Source organism: Athene noctua, chromosome 17, assembly GCF_965140245.1.
Source record: "Athene noctua chromosome 17, bAthNoc1.hap1.1, whole genome shotgun sequence".
NCBI lineage: Eukaryota > Metazoa > Chordata > Aves > Strigiformes > Strigidae > Athene > Athene noctua.
In genome coordinates, this window is record NC_134053.1 from 12,444,584 (window position 1) to 12,462,179 (window position 17,596).

General features: G+C 53.1%; 1 protein-coding gene across 2 annotated transcripts in view; it reads left to right on the forward strand.

The window, feature by feature from the left end:
* Positions 1 to 3,438: 3,438 nt before the first annotated feature.
* The window catches only part of MSI1 (musashi RNA binding protein 1), a 31,012-nt gene continuing 16,854 nt past the window's right edge, over positions 3,439 to 17,596 (forward strand). The window contains exons 1-6 of one of the 2 annotated variants that reach the window (XM_074921619.1): positions 3,439 to 3,644; positions 3,900 to 3,940; positions 4,071 to 4,152; positions 4,266 to 4,350; positions 9,098 to 9,139; positions 10,857 to 10,949. In XM_074921619.1, coding sequence (XP_074777720.1) covers positions 3,586 to 3,644; positions 3,900 to 3,940; positions 4,071 to 4,152; positions 4,266 to 4,350; positions 9,098 to 9,139; positions 10,857 to 10,949 — 402 coding nt within the window. In that variant the 5' untranslated portion in view covers positions 3,439 to 3,585. The remainder of the gene's footprint in view (positions 3,645 to 3,899; positions 3,941 to 4,070; positions 4,153 to 4,265; positions 4,351 to 9,097; positions 9,140 to 10,856; positions 10,950 to 17,596) is intronic. The other variant, XM_074921621.1, reaches the window with a different exon arrangement.

Consider the following 17,596-nt stretch of genomic DNA (forward strand, 5'->3'; position numbering starts at 1 on the left):
GCACCATGTAGCCTGTTTTCCCATGGCAAATCTTGCTCCATGAGGTTTCTCACATGAAGCAAAGAAATCCTTGGTGCCTTTGCAGCCATTCCTCTCTTCCTGTTGCTGACTCTGTCCCTTCCCCCTGACCTGAGTGGAGTCTAAATAATTAAATTTCTTTAAATAGCTATTCTCCTGCTGCATGCCTGACTCTTGCCCCAAGCCAGCTCCTGCCAGGCAGTGGGTTTTCTTTGAGGCAGACAGCCCTGGCTGCCTCGTGCGTGGGCCAGCAGGGAGGTTTTGCCATCAGCCTTTCCAGAGGTCAGCATCCCTTCCAACGCGGGCGGGAGCACCACCGGAAGCCGCTGCCAGAGACTGGCATTGCCCCCAGGCTGCCTGCGGAGCTGCAGTTAATATCTTCCAGGTTCGCATGTTCAGCATCGTCACGCAAATATTACAAAAATTATTTGAATTCCAGTACAAGTTTGTTTATCAACTGTCCAAACTAAATGAAAAGCGAAACTACTCGTAGTACTTGACTGCCAAAGCCTTGTGGCTAGAGACAGGTCTCCAAGACACAATCTCTTCTTAAGCCTTATATGATGAGGGAGGAAAAGAGGCGGCTGCTGCCCTGCCCCTCCCCTAACCTCCACTTTTTGGAACCTCCCTCTTGCCATGAATAACTCCAGTGTCTGCCACTGGTGCTGGGCAGAGCTTTGCCAATCATCCTCCTCAGCAGGAAGTGGACATGATTTTGATAGTGTCACTCTACCACACACAAGACGCTGAATAGCAGCAAGAAAACTGAGCAGTTTTGTTAATCTCGCTGGTGTTTGGCAACCTCTCAGCAGCAGCCACAGAGGCACTACAGCTGTCTGTCTGCAGCCCCAGGAATACAATGCTGCATTATTTTATATTCGGCAGATCATCTTTCCAATCATAAGGTCTGGAATGTTTTATATATTTACTTCTCTGTGAGGAAAGCTTCCTACTGTCACTAATCAACAGATTTTTCAAGACCCGCTGTCTTGTGTGTACAGAGGTAAATGAATTTGATATTTACAAAGCACTTTGGGGTCCTAAGGTGGAAATACAAAATATTGCATGTATGTTTTGGAAAAGGCCTCAGAATAAGTTAGATGGTACAGCGTCATTCCCAGTGATGCAAGTCCAACCACATCCTCCATACAAATCCTCCTGCAGGCTCACTTTTTTTTTTCTCTGGTGTTCACAGATGTTAACTTATATTTGTCCTGTTCTCCCTCCCCCAGTATTATTTTGATTGAGAAAACCGGAATAAAATAATAAGCATAATGCAAAAAAGATACAATGAAGCATTTTAACACTGTGTCCTTCAGAGTGCTCTACTTTATCTGTCTTGTAAATAATACACATATAAAATTATAGCAATGCATTGGTAGTAAATGATATTATCCTTTACTGTGTCCAACACTGAGCTCGTTTCTTTTTTTCTTTCTTGTGTTTAATTAGCATTAATACTGTGCCTAGGTTGGGCAATTATGGAGCATGAAACTGGTGCCAGGTGACTTCAAAACATTAGTCCCCCCCTTGTAGTATTTGCCATCCAAATTGGAGAGAGCAGGTGCCAGGAGGCAGCGCAGCAGCAGTGACTTTGTGCAGCATGGCAGGTGGCAGCGGTGCCTTTCTGACAGCCCAGCTATCGTCCAGTTTTCTCAGGACATACGAGGGGAGATGGCCAGGATGCTGCCTCAGCACCGCTGCTTCCACTGGCCGTGCAGCCCTTCCCCGTCACTGCCAGCTGCAGTACCACCTCTGCGCGTCATCATTTATACTTCTCTTCTGCACCAGCCCAGATGCCTCTCGGGGCACCTCCACCCAAAGCGGTGACTTCAGCCCCGTGGAATGATGAGTGGGTTATTCTGGAGAAGCAGCTCAGCCTGGACCGGTGGCTGCGGGAGCTGGGGCTGCTCTGTGGCTCAGTTCCCAGGGGTGGATGCCATGTCTCTGGTGTTGGTGTGCCCGGGTACAGGGCCAGGAGACAGGACAGTGTCACTGACCCAGCTCAGGAAATGGAGTGGGTGAATAGTGGTTTGGCAAAGCTAACGGGCAGAGGATGAATTTAACTCAAGAGTTGCAGCCATGGGCCTTGGGATGAGCCCATGTAGTGAAAGATACTATTGCAAAGTATTGTTAAAGCAAAGGTGTCCTGGTTCCTCTCCAGGAGGGAGGGGAGGTGTATTAGCACATGGAAAAGCAGTCATGAGAGAAGGGGAAGAAGGGTCAGATGAGGATGGCACTGACCTGAGAGCTGCTAATACCTTGCTCTAGGCAGTGAGAGGCTACAGGGGAGACTCATGCTGGAAGAAATGGAGCCAAAGATGTGTGGGGAGTATTTGGCAGCACAGTGGCACGTGCCTGGGACCCTGTGATACGCTCTTGCAATGAGAGGGGCTCACAGCAACTGTCACCAGAGGTTGTGTGCCCTGCTCTGCTCCCATAGCCACAGATGCAGACGAGTGCCTTGTCTCAGAGTGATGCACAGTGCAGGCAGGAGAGGCTACAACTCTCCTCTGGCTCTAGCTTCACAAGTATTCATTTGCTCCTCGCAGAGCTCCTCCAGCCACCCGGCCCGGGTTGCCAAAGAGCAGAGAGTGCACAGACCTGCCCCAGGAGCCATCACTATGTGGCTGAACTCGTGTGGCAGCGGAGAGAGGCTGGAGCTTGGCACGACTCCGTCAAGCTGAATGAGCAAGAAACTGCGCCGGGACTTAGGGGTCAGCCTGGCCACCCTCCCCGGTGAGCCGCGGGCTGGGCCCCGCGTACCTGCTGCTGCCGCGGGGGCTCAACCGCGGTGCCCAGCGGCGGCTCTGCCCGGGGCCCGCCGGCCGGTGCAGCCCGGGCACGGCCGGGCGGCCTCTGACCCCCGCAGGGTCCCCGCGGGCTGCGAGGGGGCACGGCGGTGCCAAGGCTCCGGGAAGGCGCCTCGGATGCAGGCGCCGGGGCTCCCCGCCGCCCGGTTGGGGTACCGGGACGAGGAGGGCAGCCCCGGTCCCGCCCTGGAAGCGCCCTCGGCGGCGAGGGTGGCCGGGGGGGGGCCGGTCCCGGGCCCTCCCCGCGCCGGCTTTAACCCGCCCGGTGCCGGTGAGACACCGGAGGGGTGGGGAGGGGATGGCCAGGGTCCCCGGGGTCCGCCGCGGCGAGCTCCAGCGCACCGGGTCAGGCCTGGCTCCGCCGCGGCGGGGCTGAGCCCGCCGCCCTTTGTCCGCCGCCCCGGGGCAGGTGCGGTCGGCGCGGCCGGGGACAAAGCGACCGCGGGCTCCCGGGCCGCTCCCGCCGCCGCCGTGCCCGGGGCCGAGCGCGCTCCCCCGGCGCGGTGCGGGCGCGGCTCCCGGCGCTCGGCCCCGGCGCCGCCGGCGGGTTTTATGCGCAGGGCGGCCGGCGGGCCGGCGGGGGTGGGAGGAGCCGGGCAGGTTGTGCCCGCCGGGCCCTCCTCCCTCGCTCCCTCCCCGCCCGGCGGAGAGGGGTCGGGGGAGGGGGCAGCATGGCCTGTCCGTCCGGCCCCTTTTCCAGCGCTCATCTGCCCCGGGAGTGCGGCGCCGCTCCTCGCAGGGAGAAGAGGTCCGAATGGAGACAGACGGCAGCCAGCCCGGCCTCGCCTCCCCGGACTCCCCGCACGACCCCTGGTACCGCCGCCGCCGCCGGCCGCCCCCCCGCGCCCCCCCGCCCCCCTTGCCCCGGCCGCCCCCTCCCCCCGGCCCCGGCCGCCCGGCCCGGGCAGGCGCGGCGGCGGCGGCGGCGGCGGCGGCGGTGCCGCTGCCAACATGGCCGATCCGCGCCCTCCCCTCCCCGCCCGGCCCCGCCGCCGCCGCCGCCACCCCCGCGGGGCGCCGCGGCCCCCCGGCGCGGCCCCGCTCACGGCTCTCTCCTTCCTCCCGCAGCAAAATGTTCATCGGGGGCCTGAGCTGGCAGACCACGCAAGGTGAGCGCCGCGGCGGCCCCGCACCTGCCGCCGGGGCCGGGGGTGGCGGGGCCGGGGCCGGGGCCGAGCCCGGCGGGGGCGGCGGGGCCGGGCCGGGCTGGGACACCCACGGTGGGCGCTGTGCTTGCAGAGGGCTTGCGGGAGTACTTCAGCCAGTTCGGCGAGGTGAAGGAGTGCCTGGTGATGCGGGACCCGCTGACAAAGAGATCCAGGTGAGAGGCCGGGCCCGCGCCTCCCTTCGCCCCCGCCGCGGCCCGGCCGCCACTTTAACCAACTTTCTCTCTTCTCTCCGCATCCCCTCTCCTGCCCGGGCTGCGGGGCTCAGGGGCTTCGGGTTCGTCACGTTCATGGACCAGGCTGGCGTCGACAAGGTCCTGGCCCAATCCAGACATGAACTGGACTCCAAGACGGTGAGATGACTTCTCTCATCTCAGGGGTGCATTTGCCAGCGGAGCGGCTGTGCTCGGAGCAGCCGTCGATTGCGGTGTTTGATTTCCAGTTAGAGGTTGTAAACTATCGATTCCCGATAGGGATCGATCGGCCCCTTCTCCGCCCCTCTCTCCGGCGGGTAGCCGAGCTGCTGCCCGAGCGCCGGGCTTGCTGGCGACCCGGGGCCAGCGTCCTGGCGTGGCTCTGTAGATCTGGCGATGGTTTTCCTCCCACCCAGCGGTCATAAGGCCGCTCCGGGGAGCGACTGTGGCCCTCTCGGAGCTGGGACACCTGAGCGCGTTTGGGGCAGGGATTCACACCGGGAAACGGATGCGGCTGCGTTTGGGGAGAGGGCAGCCGCCCCTTCCCCGCCGTGTGCTGCCGAGCGCTGCTCCCTCCCAGGGGTGCTGTTCCCCAGCGCCCAGGCCCCGCTTCCCCTGGCCACGGTGGCCTGCACCCTCCCCTCGGTGGAGAGCCTTCGTGCTCTGCACCCCACAGACTCTCCCGTGGTTTCCCCAGACGAAGTTTTTGTAACGGTCATGGAGGTTCAAGACTTTATTGTCTCTGAGCGTGGCTAGTGCCCACCCATGTGGGCCACCACTGGCCTCTTGGAGTGGCTGCGGCTCCAGCCCTCTCTCTGCAAGCGGGAGCTGGTTAGGAGCCCCGGCTGGGCCAGCAGAAAGATTTTGGTGGCTCCCTGGGTCTCTGTCGTATCGTGCCCGGTCCTGCCTTGCAAATCTGTGGCGCTCAGGAGATGTGCGGGCTGTTTCGGGGGGGGGGGTGGGGGTGAGGTGTCTGAGTGGGAGGTCCCTTCTCTTTAGTTTTAGTGACTTGCCTTCCTCTGAATTCCTTTTCCTTATTGCTGCCCCGGGGTGAAGGTGAGGGTAGGGATGGGGGAGCGGTGGGGGCTGCATGGGGGTGGCACTGTGAGGGGAGATGTTCTGGCTCTGGGCACGGGCTGCCGAGGAGTCCAAACGTGCAACTTTATTTCTTCCAGCGCGTGGCTCGGGCGTCCTAGCTTTTATCTTGGCAGAAGGGAGAGGGCGGGAGAGTGAGACCCCCTTTCTTAGGGTTTACGGCGTGAGTTGCGGCGAGATTTATGTCTGTTCCTGTTTAACTGCCTGGATCGCTCCCTTTGATGTGCACAGGTCCTTCCTCCCCACGGGAGCTCCCGATTAAACCTACCCCAGCCTTCCTGGTCAAGGCTGGGTCCCCAGGACTCCCAGCCCTCCTCCTTTCAGGAGTGATGTAAAGTGAGTTTTGCTCTGGGGGAGGGTTATGGTAAAGTCTTCCGAGGCGGGCCCAAGGCTTTCTTTTTTTTCCTCTTTTTTTTTTTTTTTCCTAGCCTGTGTAAACACGGTGTCTGCTCAGCTAGTCCCATCATGAGTCTGTGGGCTGGCATAGACCCCCCCTTGGAAAGGCAAGTGATGGGTGTCTGTTGCGGCACTAATCCTGAAAGCGTTTTGGGGCTAGGAGCGAGCCGGAACCCATGATCTCCATTCTTGTCCCCGAAGCGCCGCTGCCGCCTGTGCGAAGCCGCTCTGCAGCCCACCGTGCGGCCCACGAGGGCGGGGAGGGACGGGCAGGGCAGGGGTGGACGGGTGGGCGCTGCGGGAGAACAGAAGGGCCTCGTGGCGCAGGGCGCGTGGGGACCGGCCAGCCATTGAAATTCCCGGCTGCATCTGCTCCGCTCGCCCCGCCGGCGCGGCAGAGAGAATGGGGGCAGTTTCACCAGGGCCCTTCCTTTGTTAGGAACTTTGATCCTCATCCCCCTTCCTTTTTATTTTTTATTTAGCGCGGTTTTCAGCTGGATCGGATGTTTTGGGGTGTTTTGCCTGGTGAGAGGTTGGTCTTGTGGTACTGCATGGAACCTCCATATGCTTTTTCCCTGCTGAGCTTGAAAGGCTCTGCTGTGAGTCATGGGTTAAATGACACAAACTCATCTGAATCCTAATTTAGGGGTTTATGAAACTTTGCAGGAAAAGGCCCAGTGTCCTGAAAGGACAGCCTTCTCTCGAGGCTCGGTGTCTCCTGGCAAGCAGCACTTGATAGACAGTGTCTGCCCAACTTGTTGCTTCATTGTTTTCTGATTCTTCCTACCCTAATGAGGGCTGTTGGCCCGATTCTCCGGGGAAACCTTGTGCTTTTCAGACTTCTCTTTGTTTACAAGCTACATAGCAGCAGCCTACAGGGTTATTTATGAAAATGCTTGATATGAGAATTGGCTTTGCAGTCTCAAGGTAAAAGATTTGCATGACTTTGTAAAGCTGCAGCTGGCCGCTGCCTTGAGCTGCTTCTTTATGCACTCTGGAAATAGTGGGCTTGGTGGTGCTGGGTTGCCCTGTTGTTTCTTTGTTGCTGTTACCGAGTTTTTGCTGGGTTTGTCTTTTGTGGCAGAGGGAGAGATCTGTGGCGCTCGGGCAGCGCAGACCAACGGAGCAAAGGTAGCTGTGGAGGTGCGATGAATGAACAAACCCAGTCCTGAGGTCTTGTGGGGCCTCCTGACCTCCCCCTGCTTTGGGGCACCGCTACCAGCCGGGTTAATGCAGGAGTTACACGACCTGAGCTATTAAATGGTGCCATAGGTGGCCTGAAGAACGTTATTGAGGAGCCTGGCCGGCCCACTGGTCCACCTTGCGACGTCAGTGGGATTCCTCATCCCCAAAGCCTTGCGGGGTGAAGTAGAAGCAGTTTGTGCTCAAGTGACTTCTACTGACTGCAGCCTGATCTCGGGGTTTTGGGTTTTTTGGATACAATCTGAGCAGTTCTGAATGCTCTTGCTCTTAGCAGATTTCTATCTAGGTTTGAAAAAGGATCCATTACGTCAGTGGGTGACACTGAAACACAACTCCTCCAGGGCTATTTGTTTTAACACCAGAAATGGGGGAATAAGGTACCAGTGCTTTTGCTTTAATTAGAAAGACTCCAGCCACCAAGGAGCAGTCCAGTTCGAGTAACTTGAGTCCAGCACTGAACTCGCTCCTCTCCGCGTGTTCCCAGGGCTGCCCCTGCAGTCGGTCGCCCCAGCCTCCCTCTACCTGCAACAATAGCTGGTTGTGCAGAAGAATTTGTGAAATGACTGCCTGCTCCCTCCAGCCAGGAGGACACGTTATCTCTGCCCAGTTGATCACACTCAGGGTAATGAGAAAATGAGGCTGAGCTTAGCATTGCTGAGTATGAAAGCATCTTCTTGGCAGGAGCTGAATGACACTGGCTGAGAAGTAAAAGACAGTAGATTATTGTTTTTGCTTATTATCTGCCATCAACCTCCTGGTCTCCTGCCGTCCCCTGTCCTCAGAATTCGCTGTGGGTGTCTGCACTAGCCAGGAAGCGGTGGGGGGGTGTGTATGTGTGGGGGGGGGCTGGGAGGGACAGTTCAGATGCCCCAGGGAGGCACCGGAGGGTATGCAGGGTATGCTAATCTGCCAGCTCTTGGAGCTTGGGGAGGGAGGTTTATTTTTGAGTTTATTTGTGCTCTTCACTTTTGCCTCTGTTTACTTACGTGCTGAGTTTATTTATGTTGTAGGCTGTGAGTCAGGATGGAGGTGGGGAAGGCAGGGAGAGGAGCTGGTGGAAGGGCGCAGGGAGGCCAAGCTCCGGGGCTGTGTGACAAGTGAAAGGATGCGGGACGGGAGGGCGGCCAGGCTGGGAAGCTGAACAAAGCAGTGAGAGGAGCTGGAGAAACACAGCTTCCTTTTGGGCTGTTTGAGCTGCCAGGCTGATGGGACGACGGTCCGAGCTGCCCTCCCAGTTGCAGCCTGTCCAAGTGTGGGGATGAGCTAGACCTGCCTTTACCACAGGTCTTTGTAAGCTGATTTGTAGGTCTGGATCATCCCCGATGTGATGTAACTTTACAGGAGTTGCTGTAAAAACAGGCTATAAAGAAAGAGGTGGTGGCTAAGGAGAAGAGGAGGCTTCGTGGGCGTTTGGCTTGCAGCTGCATTAGTGTTGTCCCGGCTTTTGTGGTGGTGTGAGGCCAACGCCGGCACGCGCTCATCCGTGCTGAGCCCAGCAGAATGTGCGGCACCTGGATGGCGGCGTGGGGACCGGCAGCTCCGGCCGGCGACAGGTTTATAGAGGAGCTGAACAGGCACAATGGAGGGCTCAGCCTGCGGAGGGGAGGCATCGCGTCATTGTGTGCAGCGCAGCCTGGGGAGAGGGGCAGCACGCTGCCCTGCAGCCACAGTCTCTGCAGCCTGTGGGGCTTTGGACTCCTCAGTTTAATTCGTGCCATCCTATCTGCTCTTTTATTTCTTCACCCTGTGTTTTGTGGGATGAAATGTTTGGCTTTTTGTGCGCTGCCTCTTCTCTGTCCTGTTACTACCTAGGTAAGCTCTGTTTGTAGGTAAAGTGGAGGGAGAGAGCAAAAAGGCAAAAGAAACCACTTCTAATGTGAGGCTGGTGATGCAGGGCACCCAGGGGCAGCTGAGTGGGAGGGTGCAGCCGAGCCTGTTAATCCCAGCATGTGATGGGCTCTCGGGTGCGTCTGGCCAGTGCTCAGCCGGAGACAGACCACTGCATGCTGGGACTTGTAGTCTCCCTGGATTACACCTTACCGAGAGGGAAAGATGTCCGCAGCCAGCTTCATTTTATGCACCTCGGGTAGATTCTTTGGGTTTTTAGCAAGGTGCCATGTGGGCAGACACAGCCGTGCGCATGGAGGAAACCCTGTGTCTGTAAATAGGCAGCAAAAGCGTGTTCACCTGTTTTTCCCCCCATCTCTTTCAGATTGACCCGAAGGTAGCATTCCCTCGCCGAGCACAGCCCAAGGTAAGCACTGTGGGCAGCCCTTGCCACCCCAAAGGGTGAAATTCGTGGTGGTGAATCCTGTCTCTCCGTGCGAGGTTGCCAGTGCACGCAACAGAGTTGCGCCCTGGGGTTTGCTCAGGATTCGCCCGGAGCAGGAGCTGCACTGCGCTGCGCTGCCGTCGGGCTCGCAGCGTGGTGTTGGGGGTTTGCTGGCACGGGAGGAACCAGGAGGCTCCTCAGTTGTACTTGAAGATGCACTAGTTAGAGCTGGTGAAATAAATGCTGCCCAGATGAACTTAGTCCTTCCAAGGTTGCAGCTCACGTCTGGAAGTTTCAGGCCTCAGGAGATGGAGAACAGCTCCATGCTGGGATGTGATACAGGTGGAAAGAGGGTTGTGTGTGTGCACGTGTGTGTGTACAAATGGGTGTACGGCAGGGAGGGGGAGAGGATTTCACTTTGTGAAATGCCCTTGTGTGCTTCAGCACTGGAAAAGGCAGAAGGAGGTTGGTGTTGGACCTTATCTACAAGAGGCTCTGGCATTGAAAGGCACAGTTGCAGGAACTTTTTCCAGGTGTGCAGCTAGAAACTTTTAACTTGAGGAGCCAGCAGCAGGCTGGAGAATGCCTTTAGGCTTTGAGTCTCCCTTCAACTTTTCTCTTGGATGGGAGTTTTAAAGTTTAGAGTCTTGATTCCAAGCGCTGCCATGGGAGAAGGAGTGAGGAGAAGCAGTGTCGAGAAGCAGAGAGGGAGGAAGGACTGGTGCCGGGAGGGAAGTAAGGGGGATCAGGCATGGGGAACAATTGGTGAGCAGGTATCCCAAGTAACTGGAGCCAGGAAGCACATGGTAGGAATTGGGTTAATTCCATTAAGCAGTTTGGTGACAGAAGGTGCTTTAGTGTTAGAACGGGCTGCTCTCCAAGCCAGGGAATTGCTGCGGATTAGCCCTATGCTCCTTGGGGTAATTAGGACCATGTGTTCCTCTGAGAGCAGGGGTGTAGCCAAGCAGCTAAGGGGAGGATGCAGCTGGAGAGCCAGTTCAAAGGATGTTGGTGTGCCTCAGCCTGGCAGCAATGGCCCCTCTCAGGGTAGTTAGTTTTCTTCCTTGTCGCAGCTGTGCGAGTGACAAGTGACAGAGAGATATTCTCTTTGTCGTCTTGCAAAGGCGAAAGAGATTTAACTGGGAGTTGACTGGGCTCCATTTAAAGGACTGGTGAATGGGTGCGAAATGAGGCTTATTCCACGCAAGACTGGATGCTTTGTAATTTGTGAGTTAGGAGGGCGAAGCCTGGGAGCCTACCTGCGCTGGTAGGGCTCCCGCCCGTCCTTCTGCTCTGGGAAGCAGAGCCGGCATCTCTGAGGGAGCCTGGAGGAGGCCGGCGGTGCAACGCAGCGGGGCTGCTGGAAGAGCTGGAGGGGCGGGGGGGGGACAGCCGGGCCCCAGGCCTTCGGGGGAACGGCAGCGGGTTAGCGAGGGGAGAGGCTGGTAACGCGCTGTCCGAGGAGGAGGTGGTGGCTGGGCACTGCGAGCACTATGAGGTGGTGCGAGGGCAAGAGCACAAATTGGGGTCTGGCATGGGACCAGCCATGTTTGGCCAGAGGGCTTTGAGGAGATGGAAGCTCAGCTGCAGTGAAGGGGCAGGCACTTCCCGGCAGCAGAGGGGAGTTAGTGGCCTTTTGAGTCTCATTCTCTGCTTGCTCTGGGTTTATTCGGTGAATTCCTGTCCTTCCCTTTTCCAGATGGTGACCCGAACGAAGAAGATATTTGTGGGTGGTCTGTCTGTGAACACTACTGTGGAGGATGTGAAACAATATTTTGAACAGTTTGGGAAGGTAAGTCTTTTGAGTGGTGTTGGATCAAAGCTGTTGCTTCTGGGGCAAAAAGGAGTTTTCTGAACTTCTGTGGAGGCGGGATTAGAAGCTTGTGAGTCTTTTGCACGGGGTTAAGTAGATTGAAGGTCAGTTACAGACGCTGGGTAGCTGTAATGTCTTTGTAGGGGCTACAGCCAGTGACTCCTGCCCTGCAATGATATGAAACAAAGAGTTTGTGCTTGTTCCTGGAGTTGGTAGGACCTGGGCTAAGGGCAATGGTTTTCCAGTTTTTCCCTATCCAGAGGCCTCCTGTGGCTTGCAGATTTGCGGTTTGTTCAAATGCGGGAGGAAGGTTTGTAGACACTCCTAACAGAGTGGCCACAGCATCAGACCTGTGATTCTGTGATTTTTTTTATTGGCCTGTTTCTAACTCGAAGCCTCGTGATTGATATTTCAGTAATACTTTATTAAAAATAATCCTTTTGGCTGTGAAACTTCTTCTGCTGAGTCTTGGGCAAGTGGTGATGTTAGTTTTGAATGTTTGAAGAAAATTTGGCACTGCAGCTGTCCCTTGTGTTGGTCTGGCTCTTCTGTGCCAGCTGGTGGCTCAGGGAAGGGTGGGCTTCCATGGGCAGAAGTGCTGTTGTCCGTGAAAGCCACGTGTGCAAGTTGTGATTTGGGACTGAATTGGAGATTAGAAGGGGACTCAGTCTTGGCCTTTCAGCTGTGTCAGGAGGTTGTGAGCATCCCCAGGAGCAATCTCAGTACTATTAGACTGAAGGATCCCAAGATTTTTCATGGGATTAGGAACTGAAGGGGATCATCATACCCAAATGCTGATTGTGGTCACCTCTGGGGCAGGGCACTGTGACTGTTTCATGGTTGTTCAGTGGTGGTGTGCGTGAGATTACTGTTTGGGGCAGGAAGTGTTGGATTCTGTAGCTGTTGGGACCTTCCTGCTCAGCTAGGGGAGCAGAACACAGTTTGGGTGGTAATCTGGCCAGGATGTTGCTGGTAGCATCATGGATGTGGAAGAAAGTACCATGGGAACTGTAGAGTGGGAGGGATGAAGGCTTTGGTATTAATTTTCTTCTGAAAAGTCCAGCAAAAGGGTGACGTTATGTTAAGGCACATAGCTGGTGAAAGGAAGGGCAGTTTTGTAACCAGCTTTGCCATATCATTGGAACTTCTGGGCAGAAAATTTGGAACAAGTGTTTGCTCAGTATCTTGGTTCAGCTTCTGAAGTCAAGTCTGCATGTCCTGGGATGTTGTCGTGACTGCAAAGTGGGACTCATCTGTATTTCTGTTCAATATGAAGAGAAAGTGGCAATAGTGGTCAGATATCCCCATGTTTGCTTGTTGTTAGCTGTGTGATTTTATTTTCTATTAGAAATAGCAAATTCTGTGGTGTCCCCAAGAGGTTTTATATGGTGTCACTGAAGGTGTCCCTCACTAAAGGTGTTGGTGTCTGTGTGTCTGTGTAGTCTAAAGGTTGTTAGTTTGACTTGCATGTGCTTCTCCGCTGCTGATGGATGCGTTTGATAGGGAAACAAAATGTCTTGGGCATAATCCCCTTTTAACCTTAACTGGACCTCTGTTAATTTGAAGAAGCAGCATGTCATGGAGGTTGCCAGTTTACAAGAATTTGCAGTTGCTCTGGTTTGAGAAGTACTTTCCAGTTCTTTCGGGGTGTTACACTGTTACGTTCCTCTTGTTTAATGGTCATGTGCCGAAAGGTGTCCTGACGTCAGGAGGCTGGCAAGGACTGGTTGTGTCAGATTGTTTTCTTGGGTCTGGGCAGAAAGAAGAGTTCTGCATAGCTCAGTGCAATTCATTTCTGAAGAACCAGCATCCCGGACAACATCCGGCACTCGAAATCTGCATGAGGCCAGTGCAGCTGGTCTCCTGGCTCTGGGGAGCGTCCATGGGGAGAGGTCAGGGCTGGTCAGATTGACTCTCTAGTTTTGGGGCAGTTTTCTGACTCATCTGGCCATTTCATCTGAGGAGAGACTCCTCAGAGCTCTTGTATAAAGCATCTCTCCTGGCTTTCCAGGCTAAGCCTCACATTTGCTGGAGGCGAGGAGAACTGATTCCTGAGAAGTGATCTCCGTTTGGTAGCTCTGTGTGGCTGATGCGCAGGATCAGTACAGAAAGCGTGTTTCAGGGGAAAACCTCCGTGGCCATCAGCTCTGGGGTTCTGAGCTCTGAATGCACCGCTCTGTCATTTGTAGGGCTAAGAAAAGCCTGTTGACTTCAATTTGAGATGTGACTCATGGAGAATGTGATTTTGGTATATAGGCTCTTTTGGTGTTTGTTTATGATACTCTGGGGCCTTCTCGCTTTCGGAGGTCTCCTAGGATCCCTTCTTTAGAGGCGCTCTTGGCACCTGAATCTGTGGTCTTAATTTCCTTGATTTATGGCATGTAGATGAGAGGAGGTGGAGCTTCAAGTTGTGTTATCCTCATCTTGGAAAGCCTGTCTGAAGAAATATTTTCTAAGTCATTTGGGCCAGAACTACTTCTGGAATTGGACTGGGACTGTCTGAAAAGGAATTGTTAAATATGCCCTTTTCAAAGCATTTCCTTGGAGGATTTACCCTCTGAGGAAATGGCTTTGTCTAGGTTCCCCCTTCTTCGAAGTGGTCCCACAGTTTTCTAGGATCTGACAGGAGAAAAATCACTCCTCTTTCCTCCTGCCTGACCAGGGAGGCATGGGAGTGCTTAGGATCTAGAAAGGAGAGAATGGGGAGCACCAAGTCATCCTGTCTTGGTTCCTCGAGATCAAGGTATGAGGTTCCCCAGGGGAGATTTTTAGTCAGGTTTTTTTGAGAATTCAGTGGCAAGCTCAGTTTGGATCTCAGCTTCAGGGAGAGATCACCCTCTGCTTTAGAGGACAAGGATGTACAGACTGCTGAATGGATTTTGTGTGAAGGTTGTCTTCTAGGTAACCCTCAGGCTGCAAGCCCAAATGTGTGTTAGATTTGCCATCAAGGCCTTTAAATTACAATAGGTGCTTTTTAAAAAAAACCATTTTAGTCCAGACAGAAGGCATGCACATGCTGTGGGAATTATGAGAGGAAGTGCTATGGCTTGCAGTACAGATGAGGTCAAATTAGATTATCATAATGTTCTCTCCAGTCCAAATCCATGAACTGCACTTCACGAGTCTACCAAGGTAGCTAGTGTTGGTGCATCTCAAGTCAGAAGCAATACACTTCGTGTGTCCATTGGCAGTTTGGGCTAAAGACGAAATTCATAAAACAAAATTCCCAAGTCTGATTTTTCCATTTTGTCATTTCTGCTTACTCTCCTATTTTTGTTTTGTTCTCTTTCCTTGCTGTGTCTAAAACCTTCTCTCAGCTTTGTAAAATGGAGGTCACATAAGAAAAATGAAAATGTGTGAGGAGGAAATCCATGAGTATTACTTAGGTATAAAGGAAGAAAGGGGGAGGCTGGCACCCCAGTTCTTCATATCAAAATACTTGGTTTTAACAGACATAAAAGGTGAAGCTTCAAAGAGGATCCCAAATACAGTGTGAGTTTCTCTGCTGGGAAGAAGGATTACTTAATTTTTTTTTCTTCCAAAATTGTGAATGAAAAATATGGGCTGCTGTTTTCCTGAGGAAGAAAATACAAAGGTTTTTTTCTTAGTACAATGAGAGAGCCTGAGAAGTGCTCTCAAGCTGGCTATGGTTTGTCAGGTGCAGCTGCTAGGGCTTTGAATATAGCGGGATCTCTAGGAAACACTTCTGGCTCCAAAACCCAAATCTCTCTGAGATGCAGGCTAAGGCCATGGACATGCTTTCTAAAGGAGATTATTTTTTTCACTGTAGGACAAAAGTCCTGGAAAGAATTGCATTTACAGTATGTGTAGCCAAGTATCTTGGCTTAAGTTGGATGGTGTTGGAGATCTTCAGACTGCAGAAGGAAGTATTTCAACAGCCTCTCTAGATTCAGGCTACCACCCTCATTGAAACCTGAAACAGAAAGAGATGAAGAAGGTATCTTGCACCTAGGCATACCTAGTCCTCTGTCTAGTTCAGCATGTATGAGGATGCCTCAGAGGAGCTTGAGTCCCAGCTTTCTCCTTTTCTACTTCAACCTGTGGGAACATTTTGTTCTGTATTATTTTTTCCGGGGAAAAGGGATTGTCCATCAGACTAATTTATTTGGACTATTGGGTCTCTGATCTTGTAAGCAAAGTTATTTATTTCAAATCATAACTGAAAAAACTCAGATCATCTTTCTTTTTCAGGGGTTGGTCTGATGAGGTTTGTGGTAGAGAAAGATAGGAGGCTTAGAACAAATAAGGTCTTTTTGTCATGAAGCTTATCTAAACTGTGAAATCTCTGCCCCAGGAGTTGTTGGTGAAATTTGCATAGGCTCCAAAATGATTGGACAGATTCATGGAAGGTCTTTTAAATACACAGACACCTCTCTGAGTTCAGGAAATCCCCAAATCACAAACAGCTTGGAAGATGAGAGGGTATTCTGGGGTCTATTGTAATATCCTTGCCTTGTCATTACGTTCTTCCAAAGGTGTCTATTGTTGGTTGGTATCTTGGGAGGTCTTGGGCAAGGAAGACCTCTGCTCTAATCTTTTGCTTGTCATTAGGAAAAAAGTTGATCCTTTCAGAAACTAGAAATGCAGAGGTACTGGGAGGAATGGTGGCCAATTAAGGTGTTTGAACTCATGGTTTTCTTGTGTGCTTTTACATTTCGTGAAGCAGAAGTGCAAGAAATGTATTCACAATGACGTCTTTGCATGACTCACTAATCAGCTGTGGCTCCAAGGGTGCTTGAAAAGTGCTTAAAAACAGTCTGCGTCTCTCCCTGGGCCTGTAGGTGATCTGCGTATGTGGATGAGTCGGTCACGAAAGCTCAGCCTCTCTGTGAGGCAGATCGTGCCCAGAGAGAGATCTGCTCTCTAAAAATATCCTGGAAGCAAAGAAAAAAGATCTGCTGAGGTCTGAGGACGATTCTGACCTTTAGGCTGCCATCTAATACTCAGTCCAAATTCTGGACTGTTTGCCTGAGACAGGTTCTGAGATCTCACTTGGGCAAACTCCAGTACTGTCCTGACCAGGAGAAAGCCACTGTGTCTGAGGCACTGGGTTTGATGAGGGGTTTTGTGTCTGTCACAAATGCATATTCATGTACACCTGCCAGGAAAACGGTGTGGTTGACTTGGGTATATGAAATGAGTTTTCCCTGCTGACTAACTGGAGAACCTTTAGATACTGATGGAGGAAGACTTGTTCCTGTGCTTGCAGTGGGCATGATTTCCCTCACTTTGGATAGGGAGAATGTTAATTAATTAATCCTTAATCTGCCGCGCTCTGGAAATTTCAGGGATCAAAGCTACTTGTCAACCTGCTGTGGATTTCCAAACTGGATTTTGGATTTTCTTCCACAGATCAGAAGGCAATTTATGCAAATTCTCACATGTAACATGGTTGCAACGAACAGATGGGGAGGGGAGGAGAAGGGGAATCTGATCACCTCTCTTGCGGCAGTAGGCAGTTTGGCTTGTGGTAACAATGCTTCTGGAACAAAGGGTTCTCTGTGCTCCGCATCTGGTAGGCAGATAGCCAAAAATGCTGTAGCAGTAATGGTCATTCAGGTCTTCAGTGGTTCATTTGATATTTGCCAGGTGCCCGCAGCACAGCGCCCGAGCGGGCAGGAACACCTGGACAGGCTGTCCCGCTCACCTGCGGCACGGAGCGGGCTCTGTCCCTTGGCTGAGTCTCATTCCCAGAGTTTTGAGAATGGCTCTGCAGAGTGGGGTAAGAAGGGTCCTCCCAGCGCCGTGCAGGCACAGCACTCCTGCTCACTGAGTCAGGCTCCGGGTTGGTGCATCCTCCCCAGAATCGGCCTGTCTCATTTGAGCAGCGGGGAGAACCTTGCAGGGTTGCCGGTGTGCCCTCTCTTGACAGGGTGGCCGAGTGGTTTCTAGATTGTTTGGTTTATATTCCTCATGCTGGAGCCGTCTCGGGCAGCTATTATTCTTCTGCCTGATTTTGCTACAACTATGTTGCCGTGGTTCCTTCTAGGACTAGCCGAACCATCTTTAAGTGCTGTTTAGGTGAAAGATGCCGGTTTCTGCAAAACTTTTCCTTGAATATTTACAACTATCTTCAAGATCTGCCCGTGTGGAAGTGCATCCAACATTTCCAACTTGTGTTGGAAATTTCATTTATTTATTTATTCATCTGTGTGAGGCTGCGATTGGCTTTTGCAGACACCTATGACTGTCCCAGGAAGATTAAAAGATACTAGAGTGAGACAAAACCATTGAAAAAAAGCAGGTCTTTTGGCCAAGGCCAGATGGATTGTGCTGTGTTCCGTTTTGGTACAAAATGCCTTATAACAGCACCTGAATATTCTGGCAGGTTGAGGGCTGCTGTGGTGGAGAGTCTCTTTCTGAAACCTGTGATTGTGACTTTCCCTCCCTGTCACCACCACACTGCTCTCATCCAAAGCAGGTGCTGGTTTGAGAAGGGCCTGTCATTTCCTCTCAGGATGGTGCTGCTTGCTGCCTTCTTGCAGGAGGTCTCGGCAGTGGCAAATCCATGGGGGATTAGAACAGCTTCCTCCCCAGGGACAAGCCTTTCTTCACTTTCTGACTGTGTTACCTTCACTGAGCCAAAGCCTTTACCTTTCTTCCAT